At 46.7% G+C, this 19603-nt stretch overlaps 1 protein-coding gene across 1 annotated transcript in view; it reads left to right on the top strand.

The window, feature by feature from the left end:
* The window catches only part of ESYT3 (extended synaptotagmin 3), a 52702-nt gene extending 34783 nt beyond the window's left edge, over positions 1-17919 (top strand). Inside the window, exons 9-23 of the mRNA XM_029940186.1 lie at positions 119-289; positions 986-1068; positions 2907-2955; positions 3241-3330; positions 3799-3861; positions 3962-4024; positions 4592-4660; positions 5250-5336; positions 6005-6154; positions 7670-8166; positions 8729-8827; positions 9298-9429; positions 16082-16187; positions 17262-17311; positions 17656-17919. Of these exons, the coding sequence (XP_029796046.1) occupies positions 119-289; positions 986-1068; positions 2907-2955; positions 3241-3330; positions 3799-3861; positions 3962-4024; positions 4592-4660; positions 5250-5336; positions 6005-6154; positions 7670-8166; positions 8729-8827; positions 9298-9429; positions 16082-16187; positions 17262-17311; positions 17656-17692 (1746 nt within the window). The 3' untranslated portion in view covers positions 17693-17919. The remainder of the gene's footprint in view (positions 1-118; positions 290-985; positions 1069-2906; positions 2956-3240; positions 3331-3798; positions 3862-3961; positions 4025-4591; positions 4661-5249; positions 5337-6004; positions 6155-7669; positions 8167-8728; positions 8828-9297; positions 9430-16081; positions 16188-17261; positions 17312-17655) is intronic.
* The last annotated feature ends 1684 nt before the right edge of the window (positions 17920-19603 follow it).

The raw sequence follows: 19603 nt of genomic DNA, 5'->3' as shown, positions 1-19603 counted from the left end.
CGCAGACAGTGAGATGGGGCCGGGTGATGTCTGACGGCTTTGGCCGTGATGTTGCGGGTCGTGGGGGCTGGCACAGCCCGGGAAGCGGCTGTGAACCCTGGGCTGGGGCATTTTCCAGGGAGTGACCAGAGTCCACTTGCTGGAGGCAGAGAAGCTGGCCCAGAAGGACGGCTTCCTGGGGATCCGAGGCAAGTCAGACCCCTATGCCAAGGTGAGCATTGGCCTGCAGCATTTCCGGAGCAGGACCATCTACAAGAACCTGAACCCCACCTGGAACGAGATATTTGAGGTGAGGGTCTCTTCGGCTGCTTTTGATGCCCTCCAGGCTCCATGCTGGTCATGCTGGCTACAAACAAGGGAGGGCCTCACGCGCCCAATGTGGCAGCCCTGGGCCCAAGGAGCAGCCTTGGGGACGTGCAGGCCGGCCTGTACTACTCGTACTTCCCACGCCCAGCAGGCTTCAGAGGCGGGCTGCCAGGGCCTTGCGGGGGGTGGGGGGGTGGGGGGGTGGAGGACAACTCATAAATGAATTCTCACCTCCCTTTCCATCACGGTCAGTTTGTTGGAATTTTTCGAATCAAAGTAAAAGAGAGAACCTCAGAGTCAGCTGTGCCCAAATTCTCTCAGCCTCCCCTGCCAGAGCCTCACACCAGGAGCCTAAAGTTTTTCCTTAAATTCACCCACAATCCCCACTACCTGAGGGCAGCACCCACAGCCTGCGAAGTGCTCCAGAAGCCGCATGCCCCATGCAGAACACACAGCAGCCAGCGGCCCCTGAGCACCCGCCCCCCGTCCTCCCCATCCTGCAGGGGAGGACATCACTCCCTTCATAAAGGTGGGGTGCTCCAAAGGCACGGAAGGCGGGAAGCTGCCCAGGGCAGGTGGCAGGTGGCAGGGCTGGGCTTGGCGCCCCCGGATCACGCTTGAGGTCTGCTTCATCGGCCGTGGTGGCCTGTGGATCGAGTATGCCATCTTTTCGTTCCAGTTTATAGTGTACGAAGTCCCTGGGCAGGACCTGGAGGTGGACCTGTATGACGAGGATCCTGACAGGGACGACTTCCTGGGCAGGTGAGGAGGAGGGCCGAGTGGGGCGTGGGAGCACTGGGCCTGGCCTAGGGACACAGCGCCCCTGCTCCCAGCACTCAGTCACCTGACACGGTGACCACGTCAGGCAGCCTGCTCCATCGTTCCACAGTCCTGCCACTAACCTCCTTGCTAGGTGTCTCCTGAGTGGGGGATACAGAGGACCCCAAGGTCTGTGACCCTTGTGCTCCGCATCCTGCAGTCCCGGCAAGATAGCCAGAGTCCCCACCCCATTCAGAGCAGGGGCAGGGCTGGCCTGGATGGTCAGGTTCCCAGTGCCAAGGAGCCCTGGCCGATGGCTCTGGGGCAGGACCCCAACTCAGGGCTGTGGGGGGACTCAGCTGGCAGGGCTGGCCCTCAAAACCCACAGATGTACACATCTTTTGGCCCTGCAGCCCCACTTCCAGGAGATCCTTGAGATGCTCTGCAATGAGCAGAACTGTGGTGGCAAAAGAGGCTGAAGACACAAATGTCCAGCCTCAGAGGACACTGGTTGAGTGTTTGAATAGATTTGCCATTGCCAAACTACGGGATGTTCTGCAGCTTTTCAAATCCGTGAGCAGGGTCTGGGTGTGTATGAGCTGGAGGACTCCGTCGGGGATGGGGGGAGGCAGCCGGGTGTGTATGAGCTGGAGGACTCCGTCGGGGATGGGGGGAGGCAGCCGGGTGTGTATGAGCTGGAGGACTCTGTCGGGGATGGGGGGATGTGTGGTTTGATTCCTTTCTCCAGGGAGGACACTGGAGTGTGTGTGAGAACAGAGAAGGGCACGGCAGCCACACAGCGACTGTTCACACCGCTCGCCTCACAGGCTGGGCTGAGGAGGCAGACAAGGGAGTTTCACCCAAATCTTCCTACTCCTGTATTGTTTAGCTTGTTTCCATGAACGTGCAATTTTAAAAGCAGCAACAAAACCAAGGGGGAGGGACGCGATCTGACAGCCTAAGAGACGGCTCACCAGCAGATGTTCTTTGTGTTCTCATCTAATTGGAAAAAGCTGCAGTTTCTGTATTGTTGCAGATGAGAAGTGTGGCTTGTAGTTCACGCTGTGGGTAACTGATTTCGAGTGCGCGCTGAGCTCAAGCACATTTCTGACAGTTACACAGACTTAATCTGCCCCCTGGCTTCCATTTGGGCTGCAGTCAGGGTAGGTCTCTTGTCACCTCCTGTCACACACAAGCCAACCAGACTTATCCCCTGGAGGGCACCTGGGGCAGCATTGGAAATGGAGGGCCCTGCCCTGGGGGTTGTTAGGATGACTGTGGGAGTTGGTGCCGCAGGCGTTGAGGGCACAGGACAGGGAAGCTAAACCTCTGCATTGCATGGGCCATTTTGCACAAAGAAGCGTCCCATTCAGCATGACAGGAAGTGCCGTCAGCGAGATACCCAGAGCCAGTGAGCCCAGCAGCGGCTGCTCCGTCTCCTCTGGGGAGTCGCTGCTCGCACAGTCCTCCATTTGCTGGAGTGGCAAGTGCTTTACTACGTGTTTCTTGAGATGAAAAAGATCCCCCTTTTTTCCTCAAAGACTGTAAGCCTTTTTTTTTTTTTTTTACATTATTTTGAGAGACACAGAGATCAAGAGTGAGAGATGGAGGGAGGGGTAGAGAGAAAGGGAGAATCTCCCAAGCAGGCGCCATGCTGTCTCTTGTGCCTGACACGGGGCTCAGTCTCACAAACGGTGAGATCACGACCTGAGCCAAAATCAGAGTTGGACGCTCGACCAGCTGAGCCATCCAGGTGCCCCTAAGATCCTGTCTGGAGGGCCACACCCAGATACACTGCTTCCTGCCTCCTCGGAGCTAAGCCAACTACCTGTGTGTTGCAGCCTGCAGATCTGCCTTGGGGACGTCATGACGAACAGAGTGGTGGATGAGGTACAGTTGGTGCCCGCAACCTCTAACCCCCGCCCCCTCCCCCACCATGGACATCCTTATTTCCATCTCAAAGTATAGTGCGCTCTCCTTCTGTAACTACCTCTCCCAGCCCCTGGAGCCCAGGGCCCACCCCATCCAGGCTGGGTCATCTTTGCCCTAAAGCCCCTAGTAGGGCTCCTCCAGGTCCCAGAACTGAGCTGCTTGAGGAGGGTAGGTACCATCCCACTGGGCCTTTCCCCCAGCTGCCCTCCCTCCTCACCCTCCCCCCGCTCCCACCTCCTGCAGTGGTTTGTCCTGAACGACACAACCAGCGGACGGCTGCACCTGCGGCTGGAGTGGCTTTCACTCATGGCCAGCCCGGAAGCTCTGACCGAGGTGAGGGTGGGGCGTCAGCGCTGCCTGACGGAAAGGGGGTGGGGGGACTTGCAGCAGGGCTGGTCCATGTGTGAGCTGTGGGAAGGGGGCGAGGTGAAGCCCCCAGCTCTTGCTCACAGGGCCGTCTAGCCAGCACCTGGCCTTCAGCCTCAGCTCCACGCAGGGCAGCCCCCGATGGCCCGGTGGGCAGTCTGTGAGCATCTCAGCCATCTGCAGGGGAGATGGGATCCGTGAAAGCTCGTAGTGCCGGTCAGCCCAGTTCATAGGGAGGCCCCCGTGTCTGACTTGAATCTGACATGCTGCAGCTGTAGATTCAGTCTCAACAAGAAGCTAGGTTGTGGGCAATCTCAGGGTTTGCCTGGAGGTCAGGGGTGGGCTGGCTTCCTTCTGCCACGCATAGGCTTCTCCAAAACCAGTCTGTCTCCTGATGCTTCGGCACCTAGTGAGTGAGAGTCTGTCTGCTTGTAGGACCAAGGTGGCCTCTCAACTGCCATCCTCATGGTCTTCTTGGAGAGTGCCTGCAACCTGCCGGTGAGTGGTGCCATGGCCAGTGTCACATTACACCCTTGCCTTGTGCCCGTTCTTTGCAAATGTCCATGTGTCATTCATCTGTCCTATTCTTGTGCTGCAGACAAACCCTTTTGACTACCTGAATGGCGAATATCGAGCCAAAAAACTCTCTAGGTGTACCAAGGTAAGTGAAAGCCAGTCACGGCTCCTTTTCCCCAGAGTAACCACAGCCCTGTCTTCTGGGTGACCGTCTGTGCCCACACAGCCTAGGGATGACAAGAGTGCCATGCATCGAGTTTGCAGTGTGCCAGGTGCTGGGCTTTACAATCATTCCCCACATCTATTATGCCCGAGTCCCATGATGAGTGGGTCTGGTTTTGTTGCCATTTTACAAGTAGCACCCAGTAGGTTAAATATGTAGGTCACAAGTTAAAGGAAGAGCCAGAACGTGACCCCACCTTGTCTGTCTCCATAGCTCTAGGGAACAGAGCGTGTGCTCAAGCGGGCCCAGCTCTGGGCCTCCTGTCTTTCCCTTGGAACCTCCCCTGGGGTTAGCCCTATCCTGGAGCTCGCAGCGATGGCAGCCCAGGGACCCTGGGGACACCAGGGCAGGCTTCTCTCACAGGGAAGCAAGTGGCTGGCTCCAGGTCCCACCGATGCCCCTGCGGGTAGGGAGGTGAGGCGGGGTGGGGGTGCTGTCTCAAACTGATGATACCACTTTCACTGTCGTGGATCTGCCCCCCCCCCGCAGAATAAAGTGAGCAGAGACCCTTCCTCCTATGTCAAGCTCTCTGTAGGCAAGAAGACGCACGTGAGCAAGGTGAGACAGTTCAGCATGTAGCCACCGGGACAAGGAGGGCCCCAGCCCTCTCCAGGGGAGAAGCAAAAGGGCAGGGATTAGGGAATGGAACAGTGCTTCGTGGGTGTCGGACATGTTCTAGGCATTGTGTCTTCAAAATCACCTCACTAAATAGTTCCACAGTTCAAGAACTTGAGGGTCAGAGATGACTGACTAGCCCATGGGCACCTGCTGGAAAGCAGCCGAGATGCTGCTGGGCCCCTTCCCTAGAAGTAAGTGCTGGTGCTGCTATGCTTTCAGCTGCACAAAACTTCCAAGTTACAGAAAGAGCCCAAATGTCCATTGTCTGACGAATGGGTAAAGATGTGTGTGTGTATATATATATATGTGATGAATCACTACTCCTGAAACCAATACTACACTATATGTTAACTAACTTGAATTTAAATAAATTAAACCCCCCAAACTTCCTGGGAAAGCTCTGCTTGCCTTGGAGTCTGGCTGCCACAGCGGTGGGTTTGAGTCTGATCCCTGAGCAGTGCTAGTGGGTGCCGGAACCCTGCTCTGCCCATCCTGACCCTTCAGTGACCTTTTTCTCCTCTGTCCCCAGACTTGTCCCCACACCAAAGACCCCGTGTGGAGCCAGGCGTTCTCCTTCTTTGTGTGCAACGTGGCAACCGAGGAGCTGCGTCTGAAGGTTTGTTTCAAGTTGTGGTCTTGGAACAAAGCTACAAGGAGTCTAAGGAGGGGTGGGGAGCTGGCAGTGCAGCTGGAGCGGGTGCTCCCAGGGGTGCAGTCAGCCCACGTGGGGGAGAGGATGTGGAAGCTCTGCCTCCTCAGGGACGGGTGGCTAAGAGGCTGTGAAGGACAAACCCTTGAGTCCCTTGGCTCTCTCTCGAAGAGTCTTTCTGGTGGTTACATAGCACCCACCCAGAGTGGCCCGTGTTGGAATCCTCTCTGGATCTCCATGAAGATGGGCTTCTTTAAAAAATAAATCTTCAAAAAGATCTTTGGAAAAGAGATACCTTCTTTATTTTACACATGAGCAAGTAGAGACTCAATCACTTGTCCAAGAGTTCATGACCAACACAATTTTGGGGGACCTCAGCCTTGTCCAGGTGTCTCATCATGGAGCAGCCCAGCTCATCAGGCCTTAAAGCCCCTGTGGCCACGGCACTTGGCACACTTGCCTCAGACAGACCACAGCTGCTTCTACCCTGACTGCAACCAGGGACCAGGCCTGGTCCCGGATTTCAGAACAGGGCCAATAGAAGCACAGCACATACTTACTGAGGTGAACGGAGACTTGGATGGGGCCTGGGTTACCCCACTTCATCCCAGTTTTGTGACTGGCCCACTGCCCAGGTGCTTGATGACGACCAGGAGTGTGCTCTGGGGGTGCTGGAGCTCCCCTTGTGCCAGATTCTACCCTATACGGACCTCACCCTTGAGCAGCGCTTTCAGCTGGACCACTCAGGCCTGGACAGCCTCATCTCCATGAGGCTAGTGCTTCGGGTAAGTAGCTTTTCTTGGGCCCCAGGGTAGGTGGGGGTGGAGCTCTGGCCACGGAACAAGGTGGGCTGTCCCAGCACTAAGTACCTGCTCTGTGCTGAGAAGCAGCTAGGAGATAGGTTCATATTTTTAATCAACTTTGGAATATGGTCAGCCATTATCTCTTCAGGTATTGCCTCTCCCATTCTTTTAATCCTTCCTTCTAGAATTCCTCCACTGGACCCTCTCACCACCTCCTCCATGTTCCGACCTGATCTCACTTTCATATTTTCTATTTCTTTATCTCTTGGTGCTGTACATTCTAATTTCCTCAGATCTCTGTCATCAAGTCCACCTTGTCTTTTTTCATAGCATTTTATTATGATGTTTCTCTTCCATCTTTAATCATGGGAAAATACTTATAATGTGTACCTGTGAATTCTACTCTCTGAAGATCTTGAGAGCTAGAGTTTGATGTTGGTTCTGTTTTCTAGATAGAGCCGAGCTTGGTAACTTGGGTTCCAAACATGTTCAGTGTTCTTCTGTGACCTGGATGGAGGCTGCTTGTTTCCAAGGAGGTTCCATTTTACTATAACTAAGCACCTTGGAGGCATTGCAAACTAGGGTCCATTCTTATGTTAATTTTTGAATTTTGGATTTCAAGATTCTACAGGTAAAAATATGAACCAAAATTCCTATAAGACAGTCCTGGAAGGTACTATACTCTCAGGAAAGTCTTCCGTTCCCCTCACCGAGTCCAGGATGAGACAGACATGTCTTCCCTGGGGGAGGGGAGGGATGTTTATCCTAGACTGCTTATTTCCCTAAAGAGATCCCACCTTCGTGGTTCCCCCTGCAACTCCCAGCCTCACATCGACCTGAGGCCTCTTCTCCTAACCGCTTGGATTTTCAAGGTTGATAAATGACCTTAGGAAAGCTTAACCTTCATTTTTCAGTAGCCCCAGAGGCTTTCCTTACTTTGTGAATTTGGCAATGCAGTTAAAAGGATGTTTCTTTCATTCTATTAGACATTCCTAATGAGAATTTTCAGAATATTTTGACCACCACAGTGCTAGAAATGAAGTCCCTGGGAACAGTCTTGATGACTAATGGGGAAGGAGAAACAGTGGCTGAGGTTTGAAATTTTGGTGGCAGGTGCACAGGGGTGTATGTGGACAGGAAACGTTTTAGGCAAAGCAGTGGTGATCAGGGTGACAGCTGGAAAGGACCCTGTTCAGGGGCAGTACAGGACAGTGCGTGCTGTAGGAGTGAGCCAGGCCTCCGCCAGCCGTTGTGAGTGGGGGCAGGAATGTCTTCATGACTCACTACTGAGACAGGAATAAGGGAGAGAGACAATATTTGGTTACAGGGACCCAGGGGCAGAGAGAGATTAAGGAAGATACGGTGTGTGTGGGAGAAATCCAGTGGATTGGGCAGTCGGGAAGGAACCATTTCCCAGAGGTTGAGATGAGAGCAGAGGAGGAGAAGGTGGGTGTGGGGGAGAGCGGTGCAGCCCATAACCCTGTCATCTGCTTGCAGTTCCTGCGTGTGGAAGAACGGGAGATGGGGAGCCCATACACGGGACCTGAAGCCCTAAAGAAAGGTCCTCTGCTCATTAAGAAGGTGGACACCAGCCAGGACCCCAAAGCCCCATCCCAGGGACAGGGCCCTGAAAATTTGCCATGCCCCCTAGACCCTGATTCTGGCCCCAAGGAAGCCTCCAAGAGCACCATGACAACCACCAGTGCCACTACTGTTGCCACCGAGCCCACACCCCAAGAGACAGGCCCAGAGCCCAAAGGCAAGGACACTGCCAAAGGGTCCTGTGACTCCACGGGGAAGAAGAAGAGTTCAACCACCATCTTCCTGACTGTCCCAGGCCCACACTCTCCGGGGCCCCTCAAGTCACCCAGACCCAGGAAATGCCCTGGCTCCCCATTTGCATGGCCGCCCAAGAGGCTGGCTCCCAGCATGTCCTCGCTCAACTCCCTGGCTTCCTCCTGCTTTGACCTGACAGATACCAGCCTCAACACTGAGTATGCACCTCTCTGCTTCATCTTTTCTAGAATGACCTGCATGAAAAATCCATCCCTGGATAGAAAAGTAGATACAGACTTACTTTTCTGTACAAGTTCTGGTCTTTCAGAGTGGCTTTGTGCGAGGCAGCACGGTATGCTAGAAACACAGGGCAAAGGGGGAGAGAGAGCAAGCGCAGACCTGCTGGTAAACAGGTGCTGGGCTCTGGTGAAGGTTCCTTACTGCAGACACACTTCCTGACTCCTCAAGTGTACGAGGACAGCATGCAGAGCTTAGAATGTGGGATTTATGTAGTCAGTGGCTGCCGTCTATCAAGTGTTCACTATGGGCTCAGTAAATCCGTCTTCACAATTAGCCTACGAGATGCAGCTTATTATCATAAAGGCCAAATAACTCACCCAAGTTAGCACTGGAAATCATGGTATAGAAACAGATCCCCATCCAAGGTTCCTATCCTTCCTACTGTGAAGTAGAATTCCCTGTGAGTGGATGGAGCGGACTTCTGACGGAAAGGAACCAGAGAATTATTTTATTAACCCACCTGGCTCTATGTTCCTAAAGCAGGACATGCTTCTGGCAGCGGAGGCTGGGGGAGATCCGGCTCACCGTGCGCTACGTGTGTCTGCGGCGCTGCCTCAGCGTGCTCATCAACGGCTGCAGGTAACGAGATGCTGGGCCAGGAAGAGGCCTCTGGGAGCATCAGGTGAACACAGTGCAGGCGCTCGGAGCAGGGGCAGGGCTGGCCATCGAGGGAGACAAGTAATACACTGGAGTGGGGGGAGGGCTGGAGGCTGCATGCTGTGACTGGAAGGCCTCAATGATGCTGATGGGCTCCAGGGCCCAGGGCTTTGTTCAGACATAACCACTGCAAAAGTGGTTGGGTGAGACTTGAAGTCCCTTTTCTCAAGTGGGAATCTCCCACGTCCTTTAGTACTTGCTCTACTCCCTGCTTAAAAAAACAAAAACATATGCTTTCAAAATCACGCATCTGATATTTTGTCCTTCAGCTCTGCAGACTTTTGCTGTTTCGGCATTTTTATCCTCAAAGCCAGCTAGAGTTCAATGGCCACTATAGCTTTCTCCAAATGAGTCTTTTCAAACTTTCTTTCATGTCTTTGAAACCAACTCAGAAACCTGACCCCCTGCACCAGCAGGGGAGCTGACCCATATGTCCGGGTCTACTTGCTGCCAGAAAGGAGGTGGGTGTCCCGTAAGAAGACCTCAGTAAAAAGGAAGACCCTGGAACCTCTCTTTGATGAGACGTAAGTGGCCAAGCTGCCTGCCTAGGGTGCTGGCTTATCTGGTCAAGTATTTGCTGAGGGCCGGGCGAGCCAGCCCTATGCGTGCCTGCACGAAATTTCTAGACATAAGTGGAAGGAAAGGACTCCCAGGACAGTTAAGCAAAACAGTAGCTACCCTCTGTTCTTCCCACAGGGTGAAAGTGGTCCAGGCTACGAACTGTTCCATATTTTTTCTCTTTAAATGAAGCCTCTTTGGCAGTAAAATATTTAAATATGGTCAAATAGGGTTTCCTGGAATCTATTTTAAAGTAGCAGTTAAAAATAAATATACCTTGAACCTAAGGACTTAAAATTTCCTCCAAAGCTCTTCGGGCTGTCTTTCCTTCTGCAACACAGCGTGGCTGTCAAGTGAAACTGATCCGCTACCCTGACTTGCCCACCCGTGTCCTCGGGTGCAAGACTGGCAGACAGATTCTAATCACATTTCTTGCTTTTGATGGGCCTGGTGTGGCAAGTCTTAGGTGGAATATTCTTGACTTCACGTTGACCTCAAGGTACAGAAGTCAAAATCTCATCCTTGCTTCCTTCTGCTTCAGGATCCTAACAAAAGACCTTTCTAACCAGCCTAGGAAGGAAATATATCTGAGCATTCTGATTTCCTCTTACTTTGGTCAATATGTACTCATTTTAAAACAGTTGCACTGAGGGCTCTTTGGGCCATGTATAAGAACTATTAAGTTCCTTTAAGAGCTTCACTTGGGAGCTCAGTGGTACCGAGAAAGGATGTGGGAGAGAGCGAATCCAGGTATTATTTATTGAACACCTTATGCCAGGCACCATCTATATTCTGGAGCCACACAAGTAAGAGACTTTGTACTCAAAGTGAGCTCTGACCATAGTAAAAGGCTTTCAAAACTGCCATGTACAGAGGAGGAAGAGGCTTGACATTTGCTAACATCAGGTTTGTCACAAAAGTCAATTCTCTCTCAAAATTTTAAGAGCAAGATATGGCTGATTTATCTGGAGGGCAAACTTGGCAACCTCCACCCTCACGGTACACCTAGAAGTTAGGAGCCCAGAGGCCTCTTGTGAGTACATGAGCCATACTAAGACACGCTATAATTAAAATGTCAAAAGGGGAGAATCTTAAAAGCAGCAAGACAAAAACAACTCGTTATATATAAGGGAACCCCCTTTAGGCAGCAAATTTTTCAGCAGCAACTCTGCAGGCCAGAGAGGACTAACAGGATATAGTCAAAGTGCTGAAAGAAAAACTTCTTCCAAGAATACTCTACCTGGCCCAGTTGTCCTTAAGAGTTGGAGAGATAGGGAGTGCCTGGGTGGCTCAATCAGTTAAGTGTCTGGCTTCAGGTCAGGTCATGATCTCACGGTTTGTGAGTTGGAGCCCCATGTCAGGCTCTGTGCCTGGAGCCTGCTTCAGATTCTGTGCTTGTGTGCGTCTCTCTCTCTCAAAAGTAAATAAACAAACATTAAAAATGAAAAAAGAATAGGAGAGATAGAAGTTACTACCACTGAATTGGCCTTTAAAGAAATATTAAAGGAACCCTGTAAATTGAAAGGAAATAGCACTAGTTAGTAACAAGAACACATATTATGGTATAAATCTCACGGGTAAGGGAAATATATAGTAAAGGTAGTGGATTAATCACTTAAAAGCTAGTATGAGAGTTAAAAAATAAAAGTACTAAAAACAACTATCACCACAGTAACTAATTAAGGGATATAAAAAAATGTAAAATGGAGGGGGTGGTCAAATGTGGAGCTTTAGAATGCTTTCAAACAAGATATCGACATAAAGTAGACTGTTACATGTAAGCCTCAGGGTAATCACAAAGCAATAACCTATAGTAGGTATATAAAACCTAAAAATAACCTAAGCATAGCACTAAAGAAAGTCATAAAACACAAAGAGAGCCAAGAGAAGAAAGGAAGAGAGAAACAGCCAGAAAAGAATGAATAGAATGGCATTAAGTACTATTATCAATTATTACTTTATGAATTGACTGATTTCTCCAATCAAAAGACACAGAGCAGCTGAAAGGCTAAAAAGAAAAAAAGACCCATCTATGCTGCTTGTAAGAGACTTACTTCAGATGCAGGCTAAGTGTGAGACTCCCTTCATACACACTCTGATAGTGAAGGGATGGAAAAAAGATATTCCAGGCAAATGGAAACTAAAAGAAAACTGGGGTAGCTATGCTTCTATCAGATGAAATGGACTCTAAAAGAATGTCGTAAGAGACAAAGGTGGGCATTACATAATGGTAAGAGGTCAATCCAACCAGAGGACATAAAATGTGTAAATATTTATGCATTCAACAGAGCAACAAAATATATAGAGCAAATAGTAACAGACCTAAAGGAAGAAATAGTAATACGATAATAGTAGGAGACTTTAATACCCACTTGCCTCAGTGGTTGATCATCCAGACAGAAAATCACTAAGGAAATATCAACCTTAAATGACACGTTAGACCACATGGATGTAACAGATAAACAGAACATTTCATCCAAAAGCAGAATATACCTTCTTTTCAAGTGCCCATGGGACCATCTCCAAGATAGATTATATGCAGGTCACAAAACAAGTCTTAATTTAAGAAAATTGAAATTATATCAAGATTTTCTCTGACCACAGTGGTATGAGACTAGAAATCAAGTACAAGAATATGAAAAATTCACAAGTATGTAAAGATTAAACACCATGCTACCAAACAATCAATAGGTCAAAGAAGAAATCAAAAGAGAAAAAATATTTTCAGACAAAATAAAATACAACGTGCCAAATTTGTAGAATGCAACAAAAGCAATTCTAAGAGGAAAGTTCACAGTGATAAATGCCTACATCAATCTCAAAAAACAACTTAAGTTTACACTTCAAGGAACTAGGAAAGAATGAACAAAGCCCAAAGTTAGCAGAAGAAAGGAAGTAAAGAGCAGAAATAAATGAAATGACAGAGAGAGAGATTAAGACAATAGAAAAGATCAATGAAACTAAGAGTTGGTTCTTGGAAATGATAAAAATGACAAGCCTTTGGCTAGATTCATCAAAAAAAAAAAAAAAAAAAAAACCAAAAAAAGAAACCCAAAATCAAGAAGGAAAGATGAGACACTCTGGCTGATACCATGAAGTACAATGGATCATAAGACTACAATTATATGCTAACAAATTTGACAATGTACAAGAAATGGGTAAATTCCTAGAAACATACAACCTAGACTGAATAATGAGTAGAAACTCTGTACAGACTATTTCTAATTCAGTCTCTATTAGTAATCAAAAAACCTCCCAGGACCAGATGGATTCACTAGTGAATTCTATCAAACACTTAGATTACAAATCCTTCTCAGACTCTTCCAAAAAAAAAAAAAAAGAGAAGAGCGGGAACACTTCCAAACTCATTTTACAAGGCCAGCATATACTCTGATACGAAAACCAAACAAGGACACCGCAACAAAAAATTATAGACCAATATTCCTGATGAACACAGAGGCAAAAATCCTCAACAAAATGTTAGAAAGCTGAATCCATGGCTCCTGGGTGGCTCAGTCAGTTAAGTGTCCGACTCTGGCTTAGGTCATGATCTCGTGGTTTGTGAGTTCAAGCCCTGGTTTGGGCTCTGTGCTGACAGCTCAGAGCCTCGAGTCTGCTTTGCATTCTGTGTCTTCCTCTTTCCTTGCCCCTCTCCTGCTCATGCTCTGTCTCTTTTTCAAAAATAAACAGTTAAAAAAAACAGAAAAAGACAACATTCTCTCTTTAAAAAAAAACTGAATTAGAATATATTGAAAGGGTGGCACACCAGGATTCAAGGATGATTCCACATCCATCTACAAATCAATCAATGTGAAGTATCACATTAACAAAAATCATATATTCATCTCAACAGGATGCAGACAAAACGACAAAATTCAGGGCGCCTTGGTGGCTCAGTCTGTTAAGTATTTAACTCTTGATTTCAGCTTTGGTCATGATCTCATGGTTCATGAGATGGAGCCCCACATCAGGCTCTGCACTGACAGCATGGAGCCTGCTTGGGATTTTCTATCCCTCCCTCCCTCGTTCTCAAAATAAAAAACATTAAAGAAAAAAAAGTGACAAAATTCAACAAAGTGTGTATAGAGGGAATGTAGCTCAACATCATAAAGGCCATAGATGACAAGCCCACAACTAATATCATACTCAGCAGTGAGAAGCTGAAAGCTTTTCCTGTAAAGTCAGGAACAAGACAGGACGGCCACTCTTGACCCTTTGTAATACTGCAAGTCCTACTCAGAGCAATTAGGCAAGAAAAACAAAAGGCACTAAATTGGAAAGGAAGAAGTAAAAGTGTCACTATTTGCAGATGACATAACATTATAGAAAACCCTACAGACTCCACTAAAAAACCATGAGAACTAATCAACAAATTCAGTACATTTCTGTATAGTAACAATGAATTATCAGAGAAATTAACAGTCCCATTTATGGCTGCATCAAAAAGAATAAAAGGCCTACGAATAAATTCAACCAAAGAAGTAAAATGTCAGTACACTGAATAATCTAAGACATTAACACAACACAAAGATAGTTCCTGCTCAAGGAATCGAAGAATTAATGTTAAAATGTCCACACTACCCAAAGCAATCTATAGATTTAATGCAAAATTCCAATGGTATTTTTCACAGAAATAGAACAAATAATCCTAAAACTGGTATGGAACCATAAAAAATCCATAGCAATATTAAAGAACAAAGCTGCAGGCATATCACTTTGATTTCAAATTCTATTATAAAGCTATGATAAACAGTGTAGTATAGGTATAAAAAAACAGACACAAAAATTAATGGTACAAAATAGCTCAGAAACAAATCCACATATATATTGTTGACTAATTTATGACAGTAGTCAATGAATACAACTTATACAATGAGGAAAGGACTGTTTCTTCAATATGCACTATTAGGAAAACTGGACCACAATCTTACATCATACAAAAGTAAACTTAATATGGATTAAACACCTGAATTTAAGACCTGCACCATGAAACTCCTAGAAGAAAATAAAGGCATTAAGCTCCCTGACATTGGTCTTGGTGATCATTTTTTAGACTTGACACCAAAAGCAAAGGCAACAAAAGTAAGTGCAACTACACCCAACTGGAAAGCTTCTGCATAGCAAAGGAAACGGTCAACAAAAACAACCTACTGAATGGGGAAAAATATTTACAAACCATTTATCTGAGGTGTTAATATTCAAAATATACAAAGAACTCCTAACAATTCAATAGCAAAAAACCCAAAGGTCTGATTTAAAAATAAGCAGAGAACCTCAACATTTTTCCTAAGAAGATGGACAGATGGCCAACAGATACATAAAAATGTGCTCAATATCATTAATCCTCAGAGAAATGCAAATCAAAACAACACTGAGATATCACCTCATACCTGTTAGAATGACTATTACCAAGAGTTGGCAAAGATGTGAAAAAACGGAATCCTTGTGCACTGTTGGTGGCAACGCAAACGGTGCAGCCACTGTGGAAAAACAGTATGAAGGTTCCTCAAAATATCAAAATTGAACTATGCTACAACCCGATAATTCTACTTGTGGGTGTTTTTCCCAAGAAAATGAAAATAACTAATTCAAAAACTATGTACCATCATGTTTTCTGCAACATTTACAATAGCCAAGGCATGGAAGAAACCTAATTGTCCACTGACAGATGAATGGATAAAGATGTGGTACACACACGCACACACACATTATTCTGCCATAAGAAATAATGAAATCTTGCCATTTGTGAAAACATGGACGGACTGTGAGGGTACTATGATAAATAAAATAAGTCAGACAGGAAAAGATTCTTACTGTATGATTTCACTTACACATGAAAAAAACCCATAAAAGAAACCCAAAACACCCAATAGATGCCAGACTCGATATAGAGAGCAGACTGGTGGGTGGTGGCAGGAGGTGGTGGGGTGGAGACAGGTGAAGGGGGTCAAAAGGAACAAATTTCCACTTGTAAAATGTCATGGAGGTGTAACATACAGCACGGTGACCATATTTAATAATACGACATTACATTTTTGGAAGTAGCTAGGAGAATGGATCTTGAAAGTGCTCACCATTGGCTTGTGATCATTTTGCAATATATACAAATATCAAATCATGTTATACACCTGAAACTGTTAAATTACCTCAAAAAAAAAAAAGATTAAAAAATATCTACAAGTGAGGAGTCCAGTGGCCTCCTGTGAGCCCCTGACAAAGCTTGTACACAGATTCCTGTCTCACTCCACAGACAGAAGAGGGAAGGACCACTATTTTCCGTGAAACTGCAAGAGACCTAAGTATTCCGCATCCTAGTCTTAGCTCGTCAGAGAGAGCAACTGAGCTAGGGTCGAGGTGGGCCTATGAGCGGGCACTGCAGGGAGAGAAGGGGCGAGCCAGGGCAGGTGCAGAGAAAGTGAGAAGCAGACCCCAGAGTGCGGTAGTTCGAGGCACTTCCTGGAGAGGCAAACAGCCTCTTGACACTTCCAGGGCCTGTGATTAGCGCAGGACAGGGATGGTCTGTCATCCCCTCAACACTCTTCTGTCTTAAAAGTAGAACAGATCAAACAAAAATGATTAAAATACACAAAGCTCACTTTGACTTTTTGCTTCTTAAAGATTTGAATTTTTTGTTCCCATGGAAGAAGTAAAGAAGAGGTCACTAGATGTCGCAGTGAAAAACAGCAGGCCGCTCGGCTCACACAGAAGGAAGGAACTAGGAAAAGTAAGTACAAGCAGGACTCTTGATACTCTGTCCCCCTGGCACTCTCTTATTGGGGGACCCCCTTGCAGAAATTCTGGAGGGGTCACCCGGCTATCACCAGACCTGGGTTCAAGGAGAGTAGAGCCTCTTTGGAAGGTTTGTATTTTATGGTGGGTGGGTGGGTGTGGGTGTGGGTGTGGGTGTGGGTGTGGGTGTGGGTGTGTGTGTGTGTGTAATGTTTTTGAAAGTATCAGATGTGTAAATATGATAAACACTATTTTAACAAACTGGGAGATCTATTCAAATTCATCATTGCACAAGTATCTGAACATCTATTGTATTAAGTATCGTTTTGATAAAGACAGCACTGTCTGAAGGCCTGGGTCTCATTATGTCAAGATTTTTGCGGAGATGGGATTTTACTTAAAGTAGAAGTACAGTAAATATAATCTTCAGGAAGATGCCAAGGAGAGACAAAGAAGAATGATGTTTGTTGATACTTTGCTGTTGTATTTTAATAAACATCTTCTTTTTAAAAGCGCACCTGATGATGGAGGTAATATTATCCTCACTTTTACAGTTGAGGCAACCATGGTGTCTTGCTTAAAATTATGATCAGTTCACAAGTAAAGGCAGGTTGTTCTCCCTTTCATAAACATTTTTAAATTCTTGTTTAAAATTTTATTTACTTTGAGAGAAAGAGAGAGAGTGAGAGAGAGAGAGAAAATGAATCCCAAGCAGGGTCCACACTGCCAGGATGGAGCCCAGTGCAGGACCTGAACTCACCACCACAAGACCATGACCTGAGCCAAAATCTAGAGTCAGCCGCTTACCCGACTGAGCCACCCAGTACATGCTGCCCCCCATAAATTCGGAGGTGTAACTCCAAACAGCAGTTCACCTTTTCTCAGGACCCTGAGGTCACTGTCAGAACCTCTCCAGAAGGACAGTACAATGGTGAGAACCAAAGGAGAAAGAGCCCCTGCTCAAAACTGAAGCCCAAGGAAGCACTTTTTATGATCAATTCTGTTTGTCCCAATAGGTTTCCCTTCAGTGCAATTTTTGGAAGTAAACTGATCATTTGTTTTCGTTTAGGTACTGATTGACTTATCAAAAGAGGATCTGATTAAGGGCTTCTCACAGTGGTAAGTGAGCCCTTTCATTTATCACACTGATCTGGTAACTCAAGTCACTGTCTCTAACGGTGCACGTATTCTCGCTCCAAAGTTCTTCCTTGTCAGGACGTGTCAGCTGCTTTGCTGTCAAGGAGGGTGACCGATTAGACCTGTACTTAAGGCTTTCCTGCTTGCAGACCTCACTTGACCCACAGACCTCTTTAAGTCCTCGCCTTCACGCTGCCCGGTCTCCTGACAGAGCGATGGGCTCTCCGGTCCCACAGGGGCCCAGGCAGGCCAGACAAGGCTGCGTGTGCCTCTGCCCACGGCACACTCTGGATACTAACACGAGTCCAAACCCGACTGTCTTACAGGTATGAGCTGACTCCAGATGGACAGCCCCGGAGTTGACGAACGCCCTTACCACCTTTCTGTTAAAATGTGTACATTTGTATATTTTGTAATTTAAATCAGAAAGGCCATTGAAAAATATATACATACATTTTTGTGTGAAATTTAAGTGCCTGACTGGATGATACTGGGAAGAGGTAAACATATGTAAAAGCAAGAACTACTCTCTCTTGGTTGGATTTAAGTGTTCAAATCCCAAAAGAAATGGGGTATTCATGCCTAATAAATTACTGGGAACCTCGGTGGTGATTTTTTTTTTGTAGGTCATTACATACAATTTGGGACAGGCCTAGGGGGTGAAAGAGGTCTGTTCCTGGAGCAGCTCCCAATATCCCTGCAAAGTGACCAAGGGAAGAGGCTTCTTTTATAAAAATAAAAAGTGACTCACACCAAAAGTGCCAAAAGCCAACACTACCTATGCCTTTCTGACTGCCCCCTCTGGTACTCCGCTGCCTAGAAACGTGCAGCAGTACAACTACGTGCCCTCGGTTAAACACTGCGGGGCAGGATGGCCCGGGACCAGTCTCCAACCTGCGGCATCCCTTCCAGAGGAAAAGGCGGACCAAATCCCAAACCCGCACCCCCAGGGCAGCTGCCGAGTGTCCGTGTCAGAGGGGAAAGGAGGCCTCGGTACCTCTCCATAGCTTGGCAGTCTGTTCCACCTAAGACGTGGCTAGTAAATAACATTTAAAAGGAAAAAACAGGTAAACTGCACATTTAAATAAGTGCCGCTTTTGTATTTCAAAGCTAATAAAACCAAATATCCTTCTCCTCTCTGATTATTATCTTAGAGCTCTCGGGGAGCTTGCATTTTCTTTTCTCAGACTCAGGCTACATCCCCGATGGCAGTTTCCTGGTCTCCTCCCCCACTGCCCTCAAAGCCGCTTTTCTGAAGAATGGAATCATCCTAAAGTTTTCGTCATGCTACTTTCTTATAAATTATCTATGATTTCCTCTTTTCTACAAAAATAAAACCCACTTCTTAATTTGCCCTTTAAACCTAACAATCTGGTCTCCAGTTTTCTGCTACTGTCTATTCATATACATATACTCTATTCTAGAAGAGTCTACATATCCTATCCTGCCTACTCAAATCCTACTGTCCTCTTAAAAGCCGGTCTCAGAACCTACCTCCTCTATTACACCAGTCCACAGTGAAATGGCCTCTCCCCACCTCCTACATCATTTACTGTCAATACTGTTTCATTTTAACAATTCGCTGCCTTATAACATTTAATTTTTTAAAAATGTTTATTAGAGGGGCACCTGGATGGGTCAGTTAAGTGTTTGACTTTGGCTGAGGCCATGATCTCACAGTGAGTTCATTACTTGCTTTAGGCTCTTTGCTGACAGCTAAGAGACTGGAGCCTGCTTTGGATTCTGTTAAACATTAATAATGTTTAATGTTAAACATTAAAAAAATGCTTATTAGAGATCTATGAAGGTCACATACTAAGCAACTACTTATATTATTTAATGTTTTTGTTTACTATCTGTCCAGTTGAACTAAGCGACTTTGATTTTCAACACCCATCATCCAAGACTATGCTAAGTACACAGTAGATGTATATTTGTTTCTGCTAAGATTTTTATTTTGAATGACAAATTCTCATCAATGGGGCAAATGATGCCTGCCTGTCCTGTCTACCTCACAGTGGCATTTGAATGTTCACTAAGTACACGTGCCTTGAAAACGGTAAAGCACTAGAGAAGTATAAGGAAATGCATCATAACATCATATCTGGCATATTAGCAACCCTGAAACAACTTTTGGTCAAGATGGCAGACAAGCGCAGGGCACCTGGATGGCTCAGTCGGTTAAGTATCTGACTTTGGCTCAGGTCATGATCTCATGGTTCATGAGTTCAAGCCCCACGTCGGGCTCTGTGCTGACAGCTCAGAGCCTGGAGC

This window comes from Suricata suricatta, chromosome 5, assembly GCF_006229205.1.
Source record: "Suricata suricatta isolate VVHF042 chromosome 5, meerkat_22Aug2017_6uvM2_HiC, whole genome shotgun sequence".
In the NCBI taxonomy this organism is placed as follows: Eukaryota; Metazoa; Chordata; class Mammalia; order Carnivora; family Herpestidae; genus Suricata; species Suricata suricatta.
This window is presented reverse-complemented; position numbering and strand designations above follow the sequence as displayed.